A 21,711-nucleotide genomic window follows, 5' to 3' on the forward strand; every position below is an offset into this window, starting at 1 on the left:
TGTATATATGCTTGTGTATATATGCTTGTGTATATATGCTTGTGTCTTTGCTTGTGTATATATTCTTGCTTGTGCTTGTGCGTGGGGTTGTGGAGGGTGAAAGTGGAAACGAGAAAGAAAGAAAGAAAAAAAGAAAAAAAATGAAACATTACGTAATTGTTCTTGTTTGTAGTTTTTCATACTGTTCAATATAGAAAATATTGCTATCAACACCAGACGAAAAATATAGTTAATGGTGGGGGGGGGGGGAAAGTCGGGGGAGTGGGAGTGGGAGATTAAAACCTATGTGCTACTAACTATGTAAATGCTACTGTTACATAATTGTACATTGCTCATAGTACATACTGTCTACTTTCTTATCCACTTTTCCACTTTTCCACCCAACGTTAGCAGAGAAGCTTCGACACTTTTCTTCACTATCAACCTGAACAATATCTAACTTATAACAAATCTACCTTTTCCCACAAAATATTGTAAAAGTGTAAAATTGTAAAGCCAGAACCAAAACTAGAATTATCATCGATAAAACAACAATAGCTTTTAAACCAACCACACCCACTATCTACTCAACCATGACTAGTTCTACAATTGACCCTAAATTCAAGTTCAAAAAGGCAGACGACTTGGACAAAGTTGAAGAGATATTCCAATTGTGCGGAACACAATGGGGAGGACCATTAACACCCAAAGAGTTTGGCAAAGTGTTTACCAATTCAATCAAAAACTTCAAGGACAGTGGCAACAAAGTAATGCCATACTACGTTGAAGACTCGACAAACGGCAAACTCGTTGCATGCACTATAGTCAAATTCATCAAAGCACTTTACAAGCCAGCTGACAAATCTAGCTTAATATCGTCTGTACCAGATCCGCAATCGTTTGGTGTCAAAAATGTTACTGCGTTGCATGTCAGTTTTGTCTTTACCAGCAAAGAGTACAGAAAACAAGGACTCGCTGAGTTTTGTGTCTCAAAGGCCATTGCAACCACCGAAGAAGAAATCATTGCAGACAATGTAAACGACAGTGTTGATTCCCACGCTGAAAATTTCAAAAAGATGACACTAGATGATACTACTGGCACAGTCGATAGGGGCCTTGCCAACTATTACCTCGGCAAACAATACATTTGGGTATTGTACTCGGGAGTAAACACTTATTACGAGAGATTTGGTTTCAAGAGCTACCCCTTGGACTATTACAAGATCCCAGTAACATCAGTAACCGAAGGTCAAGACGAGTTGCTAAACTATTTGTTACAAGACGAACAACACCTGAGACAGACCCAACCAGAAACAAAGTCATACCAAGTTGGAAAAAGACTCAGACTCTTGGATTGGGAAAACAAAAACGATCAAAGCTTGATCCAGCTCATCTTCCAAGCAAAAGAGTTGGGTCTCTTGTCAGAGATGAGCAAATTGGTATTCCACACCGAATTGCAAAGTAGCCATAGATCATCTTCATCTTTAACGAATTTAAATAGTATTTTGGGGATGAAGCCAATCGGATCAGGTACTGGGTTATCGTCAATTGCCGAGGCTGCTTCTGCTGCAAATAGCGGTAAAGGTTTTGGTCTGGTGCTGGCACTGGGACTGGCACTGGGACTGGGCCCGGGTTTAAGCGCTAGTTTACACCCAAATGATCAATCTGGGTCAAGGAGAAAGTCCTCTGCATTCAATCAAACGGTTTCGAAGTTTGCAATTAAACCATCGTTTGATAACTACAAAGAAAAAATCCTCGCTTCATTGGAAATAGGCGCATTTTGTAATGGCGGAAAAGAGTATTCAATCCAGGGCGCGGTGCTAACCAATGACTTACAGCAAAGGTCCTATTATATCTTGTGGACTATACTCAAGGGAGAGTTTTTCATTACTGGTATGGGAGAAGTCCCATACGAAGGTCTTTCTCAAGGCACCTCCCGTAGAAGAGGCTCTTCGTTTACTGGATTAAACGACCTCGGTGGTTTCAACTTCCAGGATTTAGATCTCTTGGTTTGTGCCGCAGTGCAAAATGCCAAACAAAGAGGCTCGCAATTTGAGAATGTTTATGTTGCCACTACAGACTTACCCAGCGATATTCCAGACGAGGTGCTTCATGACTTTTTCTTAAACTACTTGCCCTTTTCCTCCTATGCATCGGATGAACACAAGGAGAAGATTCAAGAGCAAAGAAACAAGGGCGAGGAAAAGAACGGAATAGAACTCATTGTCAATGGGGCAGATAATGTTGGTGTTTTGCCAATGGTTCGCCAATTCGGAAGCACACTGAAGGAGTTTGACTTAGACTGGTTGGAAAATGGAATGTGGTGCTGGGGCTAAACTACTACCAAAAGAAAAAATGCTCTTCCTTTCCAATGATATAATATAATATAATATACGATATATATATATATATAATTTTATATACATTTGGTACAAGTTTATAGGCAATATATGTCCATTTGGTCAAACGGCTTCGCGTTTTTAAGATTTCGCAGAATAGGCATTTTTTATTTCCATGTTTTTTCTTTTTTTTTTTTAATTTTTTTTTTATTTTTTTTTTTTATTTTTTTTTTCACTATTAGATCTCAAATCTATTTCAGGTTTATTGTATATCCTATCCCATCTCTTTCTATCCTTCACCCTCACCCTCACCCTCACCCTCTCATCCCGCTTTCACATCTCCCTTTCTCCAATAAAAGTCTATTGCTCTAGCAACATCACAACACACCACAACACACTACAACACACCACATCGCCACCCAGGGACTACATCCTTCCGATCAGCACATAAGGAATGAGCGTGCCGGAATATAACGAAACAAGGCCCAGTAACCCTCTAGACAGCTTGGTGCATATTGCTAGCAACATGTCTCGAGAACTACGACACATTGAACGCAGTAGTGATACAAACGGCTTTTCACCTGGAAACAACAACAACAACAACAACAACAACAATGATAGCAACAATGGCAACAATGACATTTCACATACTGCCACTAGTCTGGCTTTCCAGCTGCCCAGCCTTTCTCATCTGCTGCAAATTCCCTCCGCTAGCGCAACTCCAACCAATAACCCACTAGGTAACTCTCCTCAACCAGACCATGATTCATTAGCAAAACAGGGAAAAATAAAGAGAATGGCATGTGTGGAATGTCGTCAACAAAAGTCGCGATGTGACGCTCACGAAAAGTACCCCAATCCATGTACCAGGTGCCTGAAAAAGGGGTTGCAATGTGATTTAAAATCAGACTACAAGAGAACGTATAAAAGAGCTCGAATAGCGCAGATTGAACGGGAGTTTCACGAATTGAAAAAAACATTAACAGCTACACAAGCAGCAGAACTAACCTCAAAGTTTCCATCTTTGGTAGGCACAGTAAGTAGAAGTGGATCGGAAGACTTTGCATCGCCCACACCTGCTGCTGCTGCTGCTGCTGCTGCTGCAACTGCAACTGCAACTGCAACAAATGCCACCACTCCACGACCTTTTATCCATATCTCCAACTCACATGCGAACACAGATGAGCTGCGCTCACCAAGAGGAAATGAATTTTTAAATACAGGATATGGTACAGGTACTAATGTTGGTCCTAGTGCAATTCCACACCAGAAACACTCCATTCCGAGCAAGGCCTTTTACCAAGTTGCTGTTCCCACTCCCTATCCCCATGACCCCACATTACCCATCTCTGAAGAGATACTCGTTTGTGAAGAGAAACTGTTTGAGTCCATCACCCTTTCTTCGCAAACAATCAAAATGCTATATATCGAATATGTAACTCGGTACCATCCTATATTTCCAGTGGTCGATATTGAAAAGGGGCCAGAGAGGATTTATAGGCTTTGTCCAGCATTGTTCTGGGTCATGATGTTTGTGTCGCTACGAAGAATCGAGGACGACTACTCCAAGTCATTATTGATACAGATGTCTCCCGTGGTAAAAAGTATCTTGGCGGAGATTATGATCTCGCCCATCACTAGGTATAATCCATCAGAGGAAGAAGAACCCATTTACAATGTATCTTCGGTGTATTCTGTTCAAGCCTTCCTTTTATACTCCTTTTGGCCTCCAATCACTTCGTCATTGAGTGCAGACTCATCATACAACACTGTTAATACGGGATTCTTCCAAGCGATAAGAATCAGTTTACACGCCCCATCTTCGTTTGTTGAGAACTTGAATGGAGAGAATGGTAACAAGAATGGTCAGGGGTTGACTACTCAGCAAACAGCAATGATCCAGGAGCAAGTAAAGACGTGGATTTTATCAAACGTGGCGTCACAATATATTGCTACATCTTTCGGGTTCCCTGCTTGTGTTCAGTTTGATTCCTCTATTTGGTTTTACAGTAAACCAGGTAGCCGCATTAATATTCCCCAGGATATCAATGTAATGCTCGAAATCGCTCAGTTCCAAGACCAAATGGCCAAATCTCTCAACTCTAACCCCAACGATTCATGCGGGTTGGCAGAGGCAAAAGAGCGAGTCACGATTTTGAAATTACTTGAAAAGCGATTAAATGAAATAGAAACCAAAGTAAGAAGTGATGTTTCCAAATACTCGGCAAATTTTCGTATATTCGAAATCTTGGCTGTCAAAGTTCACTTGTTCAGCTATTTTTTTATGGACTCGTACAAGATCCCCGACTTTGAGTTGAAAAAGGGTCTTATAAAATTGTACAACTCTGCTGTTGCACTCATCGAGTACACCAAGACTTGCCAGGGAACGGATCGCAAATACGTCAAGTATCTTCCTGGAGTCTATCTTTTGAACCTTTGGCAGGCTGCTTGCATTACTGGCAAGTTAGTGCATTCCGAATTGAAAGAGTACATTGATGTAGCCATTGGAAGGAGATGTTTTGAAGCAGTGGTGAGCTTGACCATGAAGGCATCTATTTTAAAGCATGATATGGCTTTTAGATCGAGCGGTATAACGAAATCGATGTGGCCGCTATTCAAGAACTTGAACGATGAAAAGAAGAATTTGCTTCGTATCACGGTTCGAAATAGAATGTCAGCCTCTGTTTTTTTTGATTGTTTAAATTTGGTGAGAGAACAGGTGGGATTGACCAAGATGAATGCTAAAGCAGACGAGCTGAAGGGGGCAGATCCCGCCGACGATGGTTATCACGAAAGCAACGATCATTCGCAATCGGAAGTTGACGACGCCAACGAGGAGCCAAATGCTGCATCGAAAAAAGATCCTCATCAGAATAACACCAGCCAAAACTTTAAAGAGAAGAACCTTATCACGAAAATTCGGGCTAGTGCAGAACTGAGAGCGCGCGAGATAATAAGGACAAAACCACTAGACCCAGAACCAATTTCTATTGATTCCAAACGAAGCTCAATATTTAAAATCGTAAACTCGTCGAGTGATACGTCGCCATTGGCCAGATCCGACACCTCGGTGGTAGAAAATGGTTTGCTACAGAAGCAATCTCCGTATAGTGCGCAAATGAGTCCCAGAGGACTTGAACAGCAAAGAGATCCAAATGCCTCGCCACAATCATTACCACCTCATACTGGACTAAATGCGCATTCTCGACCTCAGTTCCAGCCCCAGTCTCAGCCTCAGCCTCAGTCTCAGTCTCAGCCCCAGTCTCAGCCTCAACTACAACCTCAACTTCAGTCACAATATCATGGCCATCCGCAGTATCAAACTCAGTATCAGACGCAGTATCAAGCACAAGGGCAAGGGCAAGCACAAGCACAAGCACAAGCTTATGCTCATACTCATGCTCATTCTTCGCACGCTGTAGCCAATCATAAACCATTAGACCTGTACACTGTGAGCAACACATCCTACTACGAATCTCCTGCGCAGCTGGCACAACTGGGATACGAAAGTTTGGATTTGGATGGATTTGATACAGACTTATTGTGGAAGGATGTGGATAGCGTTATGAACGATTTTGGATTTCATTTAGATTAATGCATTGCTGCAGCTTTTTCTAGCAAAAGCCTCCATTCTCCATTTAGAATTTTATAGAAACCTTTCCCCATACTAGAGTGTAAAAATTGTTTATCCTTTTCTTTTTTTAAGGGGGAGGGTTCTTTTATTGTATTTAACATTACTGACAAGTTTCGACCAAGTCTACCTTGTAGATTTCTCTTTATCTACCTTCATCCTCGCCCATTACAATCTAGCCCTACTATGTGTAAATCCACTATATACATTATTTATTTTCTCTACCGTTTTGTTGGTGAGCAAAATGGCAAAGAAACATTTTTTTTATTTTTTTATTTTTTTTATTTTTTTTCGGTTCTTCTGTTGTTTTCAAATTTTTCAAAAAAACTTTTATTTTTTTTTTATTTTTTTTTTTCAAATCTGCACAAGAGAGAGAGAGAGAGAGAGAGAGAGAAAAAAAAAACGAAAAGAAGAGGAAGAAGAAAGAAAAAAAAAAGAAAAAAAGAAGAAAAAGAAAGAGAGGCGCTTCGTATGAACCAAGTTGTTATTAGCCAAACAAAGTCATTTACTTTCTTCTTCCCATATCTATACTAGACCATTTTATTTATTTCCCCCTACATTTGAGAAGAGCAAGATGTCTTACGACGATATAGAAAACGCAACACCAGATATTGTTATTGGAGGCACCTTGGAAGAGGAAACCGAAGATTACACATACGATGTGGAGAGCGAGAATGAACAGAATGATGAAAAATTCTTGAATGAGTCAGAAGCCAAGGGCAAGAAATCAGTTGCATTTGCTGGTTTGGATGAGGAGGACGAGCAAAAGGCAGAGGAATTGGCCAAGAGGGAGTTTGAGGAAGGTGGCGGTCTTCCAGAGCAGCCAGATAACCCAGTGTTTTCTGAGTTGACTCCATTGTCACCTGAAATCATCAACAGGCAAGCAACAATCAACATTGGAACTATTGGACACGTCGCACATGGTAAATCTACAGTGGTGAGAGCTATCTCTGGAGTTCAAACTGTTCGGTTCAAGGATGAGTTGGAAAGAAACATTACCATTAAGTTGGGTTACGCAAATGCCAAAATATACAAGTGTAACAATCCTGAATGTCCCGAGCCAGATTGTTATAGATCATTTAAGTCAGACAAGGAAATCAGGCCTAAATGTCAGCGTCCTGGTTGTTCAGGAAGGTATGAGTTGGTTAGACACGTTTCCTTTGTCGATTGTCCAGGGCACGATATTTTGATGAGTACTATGTTGTCAGGAGCAGCGGTGATGGATGCTGCACTCTTGCTTATTGCAGGAAATGAAAGCTGTCCTCAGCCTCAAACCTCAGAGCATCTTGCTGCTATTGAGATTATGAAGTTGAAGCATGTGATTATTTTGCAAAACAAAGTGGATTTAATGAGAGAAGAATCTGCATTGGACCACCAGAAATCCATTATTCAATTCATCAGAGGTACTATTGCTGATGGCGCGCCTATTGTCCCAATCTCTGCGCAATTGAAGTACAACATTGATGCAGTGAACCAGTTTATTGTCAACTCCATTCCAGTTCCAATAAGAGACTTTTCGGCGTCTCCTAGATTGATTGTTATTCGATCTTTCGATGTGAATAAGCCTGGTGCAGACGTTGATGACTTGAAAGGTGGTGTTGCTGGTGGATCTATATTGACTGGTGTTTTCAAGATTGGTGACGAGATCGAGATCAGACCTGGTATCGTCACAAAGGACGACCAAGGCAGAATCCAATGTAAGACAATTTTCTCAAACATTGTCTCCTTATTTGCCGAACACAATGACTTGAAGTTTGCCGTTCCAGGTGGTTTGATTGGTGTAGGTACAAAGGTTGACCCCACCTTGTGTAGAGCAGATCGTTTGGTCGGACAAGTTGTCGGTGCCAAGGGAAACCTTCCATCCATATACTCTGACATTGAGATCAACTACTTTTTGTTGAGAAGATTATTGGGTGTTAAGACGGAAGGCCAAAAGCAAGGTGCTAAAGTCCGTAAGTTGGAGGTGGGAGAAGTGTTGATGGTGAACATTGGTTCTACGGCTACTGGTGCTAGGGTTGTTGCTGTCAAGGCTGATATGGCCCGTTTGCAACTTACCTCACCAGCTTGTACAGAGATTAATGAAAAGATTGCCTTGTCGAGACGTATCGAGAAGCATTGGCGTTTGATTGGTTGGGCCACTATCAAGAAGGGTACAACCATCAATCCAGTTGTATAAAAAATATAGAATATTTTCACAAAACTCTAATATACTTAAAAAATCTTAGAACGAATTTAATATGTAGTTAGGAAAAAAAAAATAAACTGTGTGAGTGTGTGTGTGAGAAATGGAAAGTAAAAACAAACGAATAAACAAACAAACAAACAAACAAACAACAATAATTTTGACATCAAGTCTGCTGGTTCTTTCGTTGTTTGTTCCGTATTCTCTTTCTCTCCAACCCTTTGTGGTTTTCTTAGACTCACGAGCTTGATAATGACCCATATTTACTCAAGAATTTAGGGACAGAATCAATTTCCATCAAGTTGTACAAGTGCTTGCGCACTTGCGTGTAGGCATTCTTGATTTCGCGTATATTTGACAAGGTATCGGCTCCATGAGCAAGACTTGATTTGCATTGGTCAAATTCGGGTTCACTTGCATCACTATTGTGTCGAGAATTTGCAACACAGGAGTTATTAAGGTATCTGCAGGCATCATAAACATCGTCGTTGCCATTCTCATTACTACTAATACTGCAACTGTCCTCGTTTTCACCTTTTTCTTTTTCTTTTTCTTTTCTTTTTTCTTTTTCTTTCTCAGTTTCCTCATACCTCATTGAGCTGCTATCGTGTGTATCAGGGTACTTCATCAATAGATCCAGAATCTTGGATTTGAGTTTGTAGTCAATATTCACCGTCAACGGTGAATCGCCACTAATAAACGTATTAAATATTTGATAGGCCATTGACATGCAAGTCTTTTGGTGTTCAAGTGGGTGAAGGGTTGATGATTTAGTTGTTGTATCTTTCTCCAAACCAGTTCTACCTTGTGTATTCAAAATGCTTGCAGCTTTCTTATCAAAAATCTCAAGCTGACAGTAGGCGTCGTAATTTTCTTGACAAAACTCTTGTTCCAAATGTTTCTTGAATTGCATTGCAATCCCGGGGTCGGTCAAAATTTCAGCCAAAGTCAATTTAGACTTGCTTGACCTAAAGATGACATGTTTAGAAAACTGTCTTGGAGCCATCAGGCTCCTTGATGCCAACTGGTTCCAAAGACTAATCGCAATACCATGTTCAGTCACCGTGTAAAGCTCATTCTTCAGGAATTCGTAAAGAGGGTCGAACCTGGATGATGGGGTCGAATCTGAAACAGAACCTGAAGAGATCCCGGTGCCAAATTCTTTACTCACAATAAGCTTGTGTTTAACAAATAAACTAGCAACTTCAAGCGCTTGCTTGGGACTCACAATATCAGTGCAGTCCATAAGCCATTGACAAATCGCCTTACCTGCGACATTATAGAAGATTTTTCCACCTACTTTCACAAAGTCCTCTTTCATCATTCTTACACCCGCAGATGCCACATAGTACTGAACATGTGCCTCTGATCTAGGGTTTTCATAATAACGGTGGTGGAATGGGCTCTGGGCTACTTTAAGCTCAGTAGCACCGGTACTAGTACTATTGCTACCACGACCCCGATCGCCGCCAACACTGATGTTACTATCATTATCATTATCATCATTATCATCAATGCTGGTGGTAGCAGTAGCAGTAGTAGTGGCAGTAGCAGTGTTCTCATTAACCATAGCAGTAGCGGTATTTGAACTCTTTGAATTTTGTGTAAAATCAGCACATTTGTTTTGTAAATTCAGAAAGCGAAATTCAGATTCCAGACTAACCACTGAAGTTTTAGATACACTCTCGAGATTCGACAAAGAGTCCGGAAATAGCACCTCTAAACCTTCGCTTTCAAGAACTCCATCCATTGTTTTCTTCGTTACAATAGGAATCTCATCAGGCCTATTTGTGGGAGACCATACATTTGGCTTGGGACCTAGCAACTTGCTGAATAAAAGATATACCAAATTCTTGGAGAAAAGAATCTTGTCAGATATAGGATCCCTTTCAAAAGTAAACAACTGCATCGTATTGAATGCTGGTTGAAACAAGATTTCTGGCATGTCGGACCTCTTGAGTCCTTGTTTAACGCAAAATGCGTGCACTATAAATATACCTTTGGGAGTCGGTTGAAGAAGAACATTGTGCTTTGGCTCTGCCCGAGTCCGGTCAGCGGGCGAGTGAAGAAACTTTGCTCTATAGAACTCCCTTATCAATAGTGTGGCAATCTCACGCTTGAAATTATAAGATATTGACGTGACTGTTTTCAGAGATTCCACCTGCAAATAGAGGTGGGCCATCTTTTCTACCGCCGCATTCATCGAGAAGGAGTACGGAATCCGTTTTGAAGACTGTTTGAAAAGTTTAATTCTTGCAAATGCAGACAACAGAGCTTGCTCCGTCGCCGAGTTATCAATGGAGGGTTTTTTCAAATTCAAAGCAACAATCAACATCGCAAATATATCTTTAAAGCTCTTGTCATAGATCCTGCCGGTTGTGGATCTATTGAACTTATTGAGTGTTACTTCATGAAGAATGTCATATTCTGGGTGTTCTTGGTATGGTCGATCATCCAATTTGGTCGAGGAAACGATTTGGGTACCTTTGCATTCTTCAGCATCAGTATCAGACTCTCTGTATGTCAATTCGCTACTCGGCATGATCAATCTTGGTTCGTACCCTTTGAGTGACTCAACCTACTTGGAACTCTCAATGCTTGTTTTATGCAACCGCCAATTAGCTTATAGGAGATAATTCCAAAAAAAAAAAGGGGGGGGGGGGGATTTCGGAACAAGCTGGTTATCGGATTTTCACATATTATCACACATGCTCAGCATACACCACAATCAACACCTTCTCCTCTTTTTTCACTTTCTCCTCTCCTCAGTCATAACTTATGGTCATTGGCCCTATTATAAAAGGATACATATATATATATATATATATATATGTATATAATATAATATAATTGATAATGTTGTATATAATATTCCTATATTATTAATGCATCTCCATACTATCTCTTTGGTTTATAAGAAAATAGAGGCGGCTGCGCGGAGTCGATCTCCTAGCGGAATATTTATATATACATATATGAAAATATATGAGGAAAAAAAAATAATCCTCGAAGCACACCCACAAGGTCTTTCAAATCTGGAAAAAAATGTTTGTCTTTTTTACTTTAGTTTTTCTTTGCAAGACCTCCTAGTTCCGCATTTATGAATGTACAATATTATAAGATATTGTATTTATATCTACAAACTGTAATTGTGAAATAGCATTCCCACAGCCTTCTATGAATGTGCCGCAAGATTTGGACCGACGCAAAAACGACGATAACAACAATAACAACAACAACAACAACAACAGCAATGACAGAGGCACCGACACGGGCACGGGCAATGGTATGGAATTGAATCCTATGCATCGATTGCCAGATTCAGAGGTTGCCAAAGCATCACACAAGAGGAAATACTCTCATTCCCCAGGTGACTCTTACGGCGGACCAGAAGTGATACCAGCATTAGAACCTGAAGCCGAATTGGAGCTACGATCGAAATCATACACAGAACTAAACTCGGAATTGAACCAACTTGATGGAAAACCTGTGGAAAATGGTAAGTTGGAAAAAGGTAAGCGCATCAAGCTCCTTGCTGTTCCTCATAGTGAAACTCAAACAACAGCTACGCCGAATAAAACATTTGACAGAACATTGAAAAAAACCAGCGACATAAATGGCAGTAATTGTTGCGATGACATACAAAGGATAATACAGAGAGTAATGCTTCAACTCAATGGAGAGTTGGATTTGCGGGGTAACTCCTCTTTAAAGGAGATATATTCCACGATTTACAATGTGTTTTTCAAAGCTGTAATTCAGAAAGAAAGCCATTCGATCCTTTTGGTCGGTCCAAAGGGGTGTGGCAAAAGTACAATAGTTGAGCAGGCGTTAACGAGTTTGGATAAGATTGCGCCAGATGCTTATATAAGAATCAACCTCCATTCATCGATACACACAGATGATCGCGAGGCTTTGCGAGAGGTTGCTCGGCAATTGGATAGATCATTCTCGGACTTTTCTGGAAGCAAAGGTAATTTTACCGAAAAAGTTTTGGAGCAGAAATCGATAAACGACACTCTAGCAAATATTTTGCAGGTCCTCGGCGGAACTTCGAGTGGTTCCGAGAGTACCGAGAGGCAATGGATACCTTTGGTATTCATCATTGATGAAATTGAGAAATTTGCAACAAGCAATCGACAGACATTGTTATACAACTTACTTGACTTGTGCCAAAACAGTCAGGTCCCTATTTCCGTTATTGGACTCACATCGAAGTTGAATGCTAAGGAATCGCTAGAGAAGAGAGTAAGCAGTAGGTTTTCTCAACGGACTGAAATGATTGTATTTCCTCATTCTTTTGAAGAGTTTGTAGCAAATGCCAAGCTGCACTTGCTTCTCGGTGATGAATACATAAACTTATTGGAACTGCCGAAACTGGGGCTTGAGTGGAATGAACAAATTGAGAGAGTATTTGGAGACAAGACCTCTAAACTTGCGGAGTTCCATATGAGAGAATACCACACCACAAGAAATTATCGTGTCATACTCGACCAATACAAGATTGCATTATCTGGCGTATCTATGTTATCTGGTGTACACAAGACAAAAGATGTAAATGCACTGGGTTTGCTAACACTAAACGCAAACTTTGCATCAAGAACTGGTAGTGTGATAAGGGAAATTCTTTTATCGCTTTCTACAGTTGAGTTATTCATCTTGATAGCTGCCGTGAGGTGGCTGGAAAAGTACGATGCAGATGTTATCAACTTTAGTTTGGCCTTTCTGGAGTATATTCAAATGCAAAAATTGACAGAACCAACCAATTCTTTTTCTTCCGGACTTACTACGAGCATCCAGGTGGAGAAACGTTTATGGACAAGAGAGTTGTTGAGAAACAGCTGGAGAAATTTGTACAGAGTGGGGATTTTGGTAGATCCACAGACGACGGGTGGTGATGTTTCTCATGGAGGCGACTCGAGGTCAAGCTCAACAGTCCTCGAGGAAAACACGATGGTGGTGATAGATATTACACTCGATGAGCTTAGTGCATTTGTACTGAAAAAACCAGGGTTGAAGAAATATTTGCGACTCTCATAAGAAAAAGGATGGTTTGTATGTGTATGAGTGTGTAGGCGTTGGTATTGGCGTTTATTTGACATGTTTCAGTGTTCCTGTTTGTTTGTTTGTTTTGTTTTTTGTTTTTTTCCAGTGAATTTGGTGCAAAATATGATCGAATCTATGTATGTTAAGATATGTTTAAATCTTACATAAAAGTTATCTTCAGCAACTTCAATTAGGAAGAAAAGTTCGCAGTTGGGATAAATGTAGATGAAAACGCCAGTTACATATCCTTTGTAGGATAAAGTAGACCAACCTTTATCTATTTACCCTTTTTGTTCATTTAGTTAGCCAAGCAAATTAGAGATTAATAGTGAAGAGAAAGACAATGTTGACATTTTTTTTTTTTTTGCTAGTTTTTATTTCCCGAGTCCGATATATCTACATTGGTTCTGTGGGAGAAAATCGAAAAACTTTGCACCCGACTAACCTCTCTTACCGTCCACTTTCAAACAGAGTTTAATCTGGTTGGGCTACAGAAAAAACCTTTCCTTTGAGGTAAACAACAGAGAAACTGTACTTTACCTTATTAAGATGTACGTATATTTCAACAGTCGAAAAATGTATGGTGACACAAGAATGCTGCTACCAGTCACCCTGTCCTGTCTTCTTCCTCCCTTTTCTCTTTTTGAACTCTTTGTTTTTGTGAGTAAAAAGTAAATTCTTTTATTTCATATTTTATTTTATTTTATTTTATTTTATTTTATTTTATTGTTAGTATTGTTTTTGTAATTGTGATTATTGATTTTTATATATATATATATATTTTTTTCTGTGTGGTATTTTTTTTTTCTTAAAAATAAATGCATGCTCATCATTGCGATGCCCACAATGCCCACAATGCCCGATTTGATTTGATTTGATTAGATTGTGATATATTGATACAGACTTTAATCATAATTGTTTTGTATCTAAAAACACCAGTCTACAGGTGAATACAGAGTCCGGTTTTTTTTTCTTTTCTTTTCTATTCTATTCTTTGGTTTTCATTTTTTTTTACAAGGAAGGATGACTAGAGATAATATTGTCACCAGTGCTATTGACCAAAAAATTTATAATCTCGTCATTGACTATTTGGAGGAGAAAAGCTTGGCCAATAGGAAGAACCTATCGTCTGATGAGTTGCAGGACCCACTAGCAGGAATGGAGTCTGCCAACAACTTGACAATTACACAGACTACATCAATTGTACAGCAGAGAGAGCTTTCCTTAAAGCGAGTCAAGAAAGCACAGCTTGAAAAGTCCATTTCAAAAGTTCTTCGTATTATACGCGAAGACGAGGCAGAAGAAATAGGAACTGATGAACAAGCTTTATCAGCACACCATTCTGAAGTCGATGGCAATGGTGAATTGGAGGGCCAAGAAGAAAGAGATGGCGAAGAAAATGGGAACAATATGATGGTTGTGAAAGACACTAATTCTACAAACAAGTCTGTTGTGTCTCTTTGGAAAACTCCCACCGAAGACGAGTCTGAAAATAACGAGGCAGACAATGTTGGGCTAAAAAGAAAGTCCAGAGAAACATCCAAAACCACTACACTTAAGCGACAGAGACGTAAGGTGAATTACACAACTCCAACTTTGGATTTCTCGACCCTCGGCGGAATTGATAATGTTACCACACAACTTTTGGAGATTATTGGATTACCGATATTGCACCCGGAGATTTACTTGTCTACTGGTGTGGAACCACCTAGAGGTGTCCTTCTCTATGGTCCGCCTGGGTGCGGGAAAACAACCGTTGCCAATGCTCTCGCAGGAGAGTTAAAGGTGCCGTTTATTAATATTTCTGCGCCATCAATCGTCTCCGGTATGTCGGGAGAGTCCGAGAAGAAATTGCGCGACTTGTTTGAAGAAGCCAAATCCGTGGCGCCTTGTATTATATTTATGGACGAGATTGATGCGATAACTCCAAAAAGAGACGGAGGAGCACAAAGGGAAATGGAGCGCCGAATTGTGGCTCAATTATTAACACTTATGGATGAACTTCGTATGGAAAATACAAACAATAAACCCGTTATTGTTATTGGTGCCACAAACAGACCCGACTCTCTTGATTCAGCTCTCCGTAGGGCAGGACGATTTGATAGAGAGATTTGTTTGAACGTTCCCAATGAAAGTCAGAGAGAGTCGATACTACGTGCCATGACCAAAGACATCAAGCTAGACGGCGAGTCCTTGTTTAATTACAGAGAACTATCAAAGCTTACGCCTGGTTATGTTGGCGCAGATCTCAAGAGCTTGGTGACTGCGGCCGGTGTATTTGCCATCAAAAGGATTTTCGAATCCTTGATTCAAAGAGAAGACGAGAAAGAAGCGGTGTCTGATGGCATGGACATTGATGTCAGGGAGTTACTGAATGATCAACAAGGTGCTTTGGCTCAAGCGTTTAGCAAAAAGTCCGATGTTGAAAAGCTTTCTACAATACAAAAATTCTTGGCGGCACACCCCGATCCACTCACTGGTGAGCAACTCGAGCCATTGTCAATTACGTATGATGATTTCATAAATGCACTTCACACTGTTCAACCCTCTGCAAAACGAGAAGGGTTTGCAACTGTTCCCGATGTCACTTGGAATAAAGTGGGTGCATTAAGCTCGATAAGAACTGAGCTCCATATGTGTATTGTTCAACCTGTTAAGAAGCCGGAGTTGTTTCTGAAAGTGGGTATTACTGCGCCATCGGGTGTTTTAATGTGGGGACCTCCCGGATGTGGTAAGACATTGTTGGCGAAAGCAGTGGCGAACGAGAGTCGAGCCAATTTCATTTCGATCAAGGGCCCCGAGCTTTTAAATAAGTATGTTGGTGAGTCCGAGAAAGCTGTTAGACAGGTATTCCAGCGGGCACGAGCATCAACGCCCTGTATCATTTTTTTTGATGAGTTGGATGCCTTGGTGCCTCGTCGTGATAATTCAATGTCAGAGTCAAGTTCACGAGTGGTGAACACGTTATTGACAGAGCTCGACGGTCTTAATGACAGAAAGGGGGTATTTGTTATTGGAGCCACAAATCGACCGGATATGATTGATCCTGCAATGTTGCGTCCAGGCCGGTTGGACAAGACTCTCTACATCCAATTGCCCACCCCAGATGAGAGATTTGAGATTTTGAAAACCATTGTGCGCGCCAACCAAAGTCCGATCGACAACGATGTTAATCTCCACGAGATTGCACATGAGGAGCGATGCAGAAACTTTTCAGGAGCAGACTTGTCTTCGCTAGTGAAGGAAGCAGCAGTTTCAGCACTTAAGCGGAGTTTTTTCCACTCGCATAAATTACTGAACTTGGACCTGTCACAGTTCTATGATGTCAACGATGATAACGAGATTGACATCAAGGTTAACAAGTCCGATTTTGATCAGGCATTATCGCGTATACGTCCGAGTGTTAGTGACCGGGATAGAGCAAAGTATGAAAGATTGAACAAAAAGTTAGGATGGGATGTGATAGGCCCGGAAAGTGCCAACGACGGTGCCAATGAAGGAGCTAACAACGAGCTGCTCTAGTTGGTATAGATGCATATATACAGTTACAAACATTTGTTTATTAAACTACTCGACTTCTCGGGGTACATTTTGCGTTCATGTCAAAAAAGTTTGAAGGGGCAACAACTAAAAGTCAAAAAGAAGAAGAAGAAGAAGAACAAGAAGAGTAAGGAATTATGAAAAAAGCTTCATTTGACATTCTTCTTTATTTCTTACACCTAGTATTTTTTGGTTTTTGGTATTTCATCATTCTTTTGCTTCACCTTCATCACTAAACCCTTTCGGAAAGGGGCAAAATATAAAACATTAGTGATCAGCTTTCTCATTGAGTGCACAATTCATGGAAGCAGAATTGGTTAATTTTCAAAAGCTTGAGATATATAAAACCAATAGCGGTCGTAAATATAAGTGTACAGGATCTATAACAACATATGCTCAGATCTGAACTGGTTTCTTTCTAATTTATTTAACTCTGTAGATATTACGAATCGTATAACTCATTTTTTTAACCTCATTTAATGTACTCCAAGGAGCAGTTCTTGCCAACTTTAGCCAACGCAGTAACTAACGGTTCTTAGCCTTGCTAGACAAGGTACGATCAATGCATCTGAATACAGCAACAGTTCAGCTTATAATGCTATAAGAAAGAAAACTATAGAAATGAGCTTTATGATTAGATTGCAAAGACTTGTCACTATGCTTTGTAAATAAAGAAGTATCCAAACCCCCCAAAAAAAATCATCCGCATTAGCAAAGTAGCTCAATAATACAAAACTTCCAGTTCGAATTCACAAAAGTATCAGCTGACAACGCCAAGGCTTTTTGCTTTTTGCTCTTACAACATTTGCTTCTAACAACCACACACACTAACTAACAAATATAACCAAACTCAATTCAAGAGCAACAATTTTTCTAGTAAAGCGAATGTCACAATCGTCTTCAAATATAACGCCACCGCACTTTTAAACTATCTAGCCCAAGAAACAAACATCTTGAAGATATACTAAACACCCACTAAAATGCAACTCTAACCACAAGCGAGGAATACCCAATGGAAAAACGGGCAAGCATTACTGCATAGTTTTAATCTAAGCTACTTTTCGAACAAAGACAATACAGCACAGTGTTACGTCACGTAAATTAAAAAATTTACGAACTAACCGCAAACCATTCCTTACGAATGGATCGAATGTTCAAATAATTTAGATTCTAAGAAATGCCAAATATAAAAAATTATTCACACATGACAACGGATTTTCAGCAATAACTCGCAAATAAAAGCACAAACATTACGCAAGTCCAGGATGAGCACGTGTTGTCCATCCAAATCCATATATAATTGCGATTGAGAAAAAGTCCAATGCCAAATTTACAAACTATCAGCCGAATCAAACTTATAAAAGATATTAATTTCCTGAGGACAATTATATAATTTTACTACAGGACTAAACTCAAAACTTGTAAAATAGAATAAATAAACGTAAAATTACCTGTTCATGACTATCTTACTAGCTATAAAAGTAAACAACTCCCGCAACTCTGCACATCCTTTATGGAATCTACCCTTACCTAAACAATAGAGAAACTATTTATAAACTTTTTCACAAAACTTAGACAACCTTGAGCTTCAAAATATATTCAGGACTCCGGTATTGAGTTCTGCCAAATACCAAAATATTTATAGTTATTAGACTTATGATATTAAATTTTTTTCCTGTAAAAACATTGAGAGTCAAGAAAGCGCTTCTACTTATTTAGCATTATACATTTACTTTTTAATCGTGCACTAAAAAGTGATGGTGTTTCAAAAAGTGACAATGTTGGTAGTGATGAAATCATCAGTAATTTACCAATATTAGTATATCAAATTTGTACATATTGTTAACGGCATTAGTTCGTTTTTTTTCAAAGGAAATGCTATAATATAATTGAACAATCAACTATGCACTAACAGATTTCTTTTGCGGACGAGATTTGTATTTTGAATACCTGAATAATTAACCATTTTATGTGGTTAGCACATATATCCTAAATATATAAACACCATCCTATTAGCTAATAAATACGTTAAATTGTGACATTGGACTACTCTCTGGAGCATCAACTAATCGTACTAGATGGAAATAGTATGACTATAAGATGGAAATCTACCTATAGATCAGATATTGGATGTGTCTTAAATTTTGAATGGCAGCATTTTTGCAAAATTGAACTTACCGATATTTTGATAAAATTAACGACATTGAATTTTGTACACAAAATAATCATTTAATAGTTAATATGCGTTCCATTGATGTTCATAGTCAGCAATGTACAGAAAGGATCTCACAGATATAATCCGTCGTGACTGTTTTAATTCTTAGCGTTTGTTGAAGTAATATTTGAGCATTTTGTTGAAAGAGCAATTACAAGTGCAAATGATATACAATTTTTAGTTTTTCATTGTTTAAAGTTATTATGAATAAGATTGAAATGGGTCTGTTTGAAAGATTTGAGTACTTTGTTTTTGTTCTATTATGTATATATAATTGACAACGCTTACCTTGCAATATATAAAATTAGATTCAACAATGTAAAAGGATAGTAGCAATTTCTGCATCAGATTGCGGCTGCCTTAGTAACAAGATATTATTAGCTATAGCCATAGGAAAGTCCCATGGTTTACACTTTCATGGAATAGTTGTAAATTTTTTACGTTTCTTTACCTTTTTTAATCAAGCTTTTTTTCTTATATTCTATGACAATTTGTATATGATTTTCAGTATGTGTTGTACTTTCGTTTTCCTCCTTTCCCAAAAATTCTGCATTTAACATTAACCAGTGGTTACCAGATAGTTGGTCTGCTGGTTATCTATTATTTATTTAGTAGTAACTTATTCGTTAATGTAACCAGAATTTTTAATTTCATTCAATTTAATAATTAGCTTGTTCTCAGGTCTATTTTTCTTTCACATCTTTTATCATAATTATTATGATTGTTTTGAGACCAACTTTTGCATTTGAGCTTTTTTAATTATCTATTATCTGGTATCGGTCAATGTTTGTTTTTCTTTTGTTGTTTGATTATTGATTTTCCAAGTTTTCAATTCACTTTTATGTATAGTGCGTTGTATGCTCGAGTTAGAGGCTGTTCTCGTTGACTTTGGCATCTTAGTAGAATATTTATTGCAACTAACGAGTCTGTTGCTAAGATGAAGATCATGCTGCTTGTCATTTATTTTTTACTTAAATTGTTTTGACATAAAATGGTTTCAGTAGTGTTTTAAGGTGGTTTACATCAATATTAGGATTGTCTGTCTACGGTAGGATTTTCAACGGATAATAGTGTGGGATGATGTTTCAAATATATTCATATGTTGAAATTTGTTCTAGAAAATTTTCAGATGGATTTTAATTTTAGAAGGATGTTAGGTTGTTGCTTGCTACATTTTTGTGTTGGTGGTGTAATGTTTTCGTTAAGTTTTACAGTTGTTGTGAATTACAAGAGGTTTGATTCTATGTAGTTTTGCACTAATTGGGTTGTCGAGTGTAATGGACTGCTAAGAAGTGGGTTTTTTTGTTCATATGGTAAGGTTTATTTGAATGAGAAGATGTTTCCCCCTGCAAGAACTGGTCTTTTTCACATGATCTTTGATTTGCATTTTTTACAGTTATATTAGTATCATCTTGTATTTGATCCTGGCGTTGAAACTTAGTGAAATGGACATTATTGTTTTGTTAGAGTTTATAAACCAGTGAATTGGCAATGTCGTTTATTTGGAAGCTTCGATTTTGGCATTTAAAGATGAGTTTGGTGGAGTTAGGCGTGTGCCTGATTTATTTAGTGCAGATGTTACCTTGGAGTAACAAAACATTTTGGTCTTAATGTATTCCACATCCGTTGAGATCTCTCAATTGATTAACAACAATTGGCTATAAAACTGTGTATTAAGAATGAGAAACGAATGCAGTTATTGTATGTCAATTTTTTTTACCGAGGTTAGACGGTGTTTGTGACGGCAACGTGTTAACCAACTTTTATTTCTGGATTAATGACTGCAGTGAAAGTATGCACAAACATAGACATCAAGGTTTATTTTGCAAGTTTGATCTTCTTTTCCTCTAAGAGTTTTAGTCATTAGGGTTTTACTTTTTGGATAGTCTAAGGAGGATATCAATATCAATACTTTGCCAACAGTGGTATTTTTGAATAGCGGATACTATTTGCTGGTGGTAAAAATGGCATGAAGTCTAGACTTGTTCATTATTTGTAGGCTCCTTGTTGTTTCCCTTCTTATTAGCAACTAAGTTGTTTTAGTTTCTGGTTGCTGAAGACTTCAAAAGCCAACATAAAGCAAAGTATTGACGATTGATGAGCCAGAAGTTGTGAATTTAAGAGGTTTTCGCCTTGAAAGGACCGGCAACAATATCTCTTGCGCAGTGTACTATCATGACCAAAATGTAATGATCCGTTAGATGGTGATTACTTTTCTTAAATTTAACAAAATTGCGCTGCCAAACTTGGGTCTTTAACAAATACATTGTATGGTGTTCTTTTTAATAAATGAGAAAAGAAATGATTTTTGTGAATCTGTTTGCAGACTGCGTGAATGGTTATTGGACAGATTCTATTCAAACATGCAGCTCTATATTAAATCAATGCTCATTTTAGTTGAAGCTGTAAATCATATAAATACCAATGTGTGACGACTAGTCTTTAATCGACTCTGTCCATTTTAATATATATTGGGACGATTATAACGTGCAGAATATGCATCCAGAGTTTCATACTCATGGTCTCTCCAAATATTTCTCATACTTTTAATGCAACAAAGTTACAGTGTTACAAAAGGCTTTTGATTATAATGTTGTTTTATATACAGAAAGCCTAGATGAAGTTTTTGTATGGTCATGGCACGAAAGTCAGGATTCTTTGTGTAATGCAGCGAGCTGAATTATCAAAAGAAATCATGTATTTTAATAGAGATTTTCTCTGCTGCAACAATTTTGTTTTCAAATATATACTGAATAAGTCATGACCGGCTCTTTTGTAT

At 38.6% G+C, this 21,711-nt stretch overlaps 6 protein-coding genes across 6 annotated transcripts; 5 read left to right on the forward strand and 1 right to left on the reverse strand. All coding sequences in view use genetic code 12, as the record gives it.

Annotated features, from left to right (window-relative positions):
• Nucleotides 1-572: 572 nt before the first annotated feature.
• Nucleotides 573-2,315, forward strand: PVL30_004759 (uncharacterized protein; the record flags this gene model as incomplete). Its single annotated transcript, XM_001524851.2, has 1 exon — nucleotides 573-2,315. The coding sequence occupies one exon, from the start codon at nucleotides 573-575 to the stop codon at nucleotides 2,313-2,315; it is 1,743 nt and encodes a 580-aa protein (XP_001524901.2).
• Nucleotides 2,316-2,772: 457 nt separating this feature from the next.
• LEU3 (Regulatory protein leu3) lies at nucleotides 2,773-5,913 on the forward strand (the record flags this gene model as incomplete). Its single annotated transcript, XM_001524852.2, has 1 exon — nucleotides 2,773-5,913. The coding sequence occupies one exon, from the start codon at nucleotides 2,773-2,775 to the stop codon at nucleotides 5,911-5,913; it is 3,141 nt and encodes a 1,046-aa protein (XP_001524902.2).
• Nucleotides 5,914-6,523: 610 nt separating this feature from the next.
• On the forward strand, nucleotides 6,524-8,125 carry GCD11 (eukaryotic translation initiation factor 2 subunit gamma; the record flags this gene model as incomplete). Its single annotated transcript, XM_001524853.2, has 1 exon — nucleotides 6,524-8,125. One exon carries the CDS (start codon nucleotides 6,524-6,526, stop codon nucleotides 8,123-8,125), a length of 1,602 nt encoding a protein of 533 aa, XP_001524903.2.
• Nucleotides 8,126-8,369: 244 nt separating this feature from the next.
• SST2 (AMSH/STAMBP protein ubiquitin specific-protease) lies at nucleotides 8,370-10,673 on the reverse strand (the record flags this gene model as incomplete). Its single annotated transcript, XM_001524854.2, has 1 exon — nucleotides 8,370-10,673. One exon carries the CDS (start codon nucleotides 10,671-10,673, stop codon nucleotides 8,370-8,372), a length of 2,304 nt encoding a protein of 767 aa, XP_001524904.2.
• Nucleotides 10,674-11,308: 635 nt separating this feature from the next.
• ORC4 (origin recognition complex subunit 4) lies at nucleotides 11,309-13,171 on the forward strand (the record flags this gene model as incomplete). The annotated part of the gene is made up of 1 exon (XM_001524855.2): nucleotides 11,309-13,171. The coding sequence occupies one exon, from the start codon at nucleotides 11,309-11,311 to the stop codon at nucleotides 13,169-13,171; it is 1,863 nt and encodes a 620-aa protein (XP_001524905.2).
• A 1,029-nt stretch (nucleotides 13,172-14,200) lies between these two features.
• On the forward strand, nucleotides 14,201-16,699 carry RIX7 (Ribosome biogenesis ATPase rix7; the record flags this gene model as incomplete). The annotated part of the gene is made up of 1 exon (XM_001524856.2): nucleotides 14,201-16,699. The coding sequence occupies one exon, from the start codon at nucleotides 14,201-14,203 to the stop codon at nucleotides 16,697-16,699; it is 2,499 nt and encodes an 832-aa protein (XP_001524906.2).
• Between the last annotated feature and the right edge of the window lie 5,012 nt (nucleotides 16,700-21,711).

The sequence above is a fragment of the Lodderomyces elongisporus genome, chromosome 6, assembly GCF_030384665.1.
Source record: "Lodderomyces elongisporus chromosome 6, complete sequence".
Taxonomy (NCBI): domain Eukaryota; kingdom Fungi; phylum Ascomycota; class Pichiomycetes; order Serinales; family Debaryomycetaceae; genus Lodderomyces; species Lodderomyces elongisporus.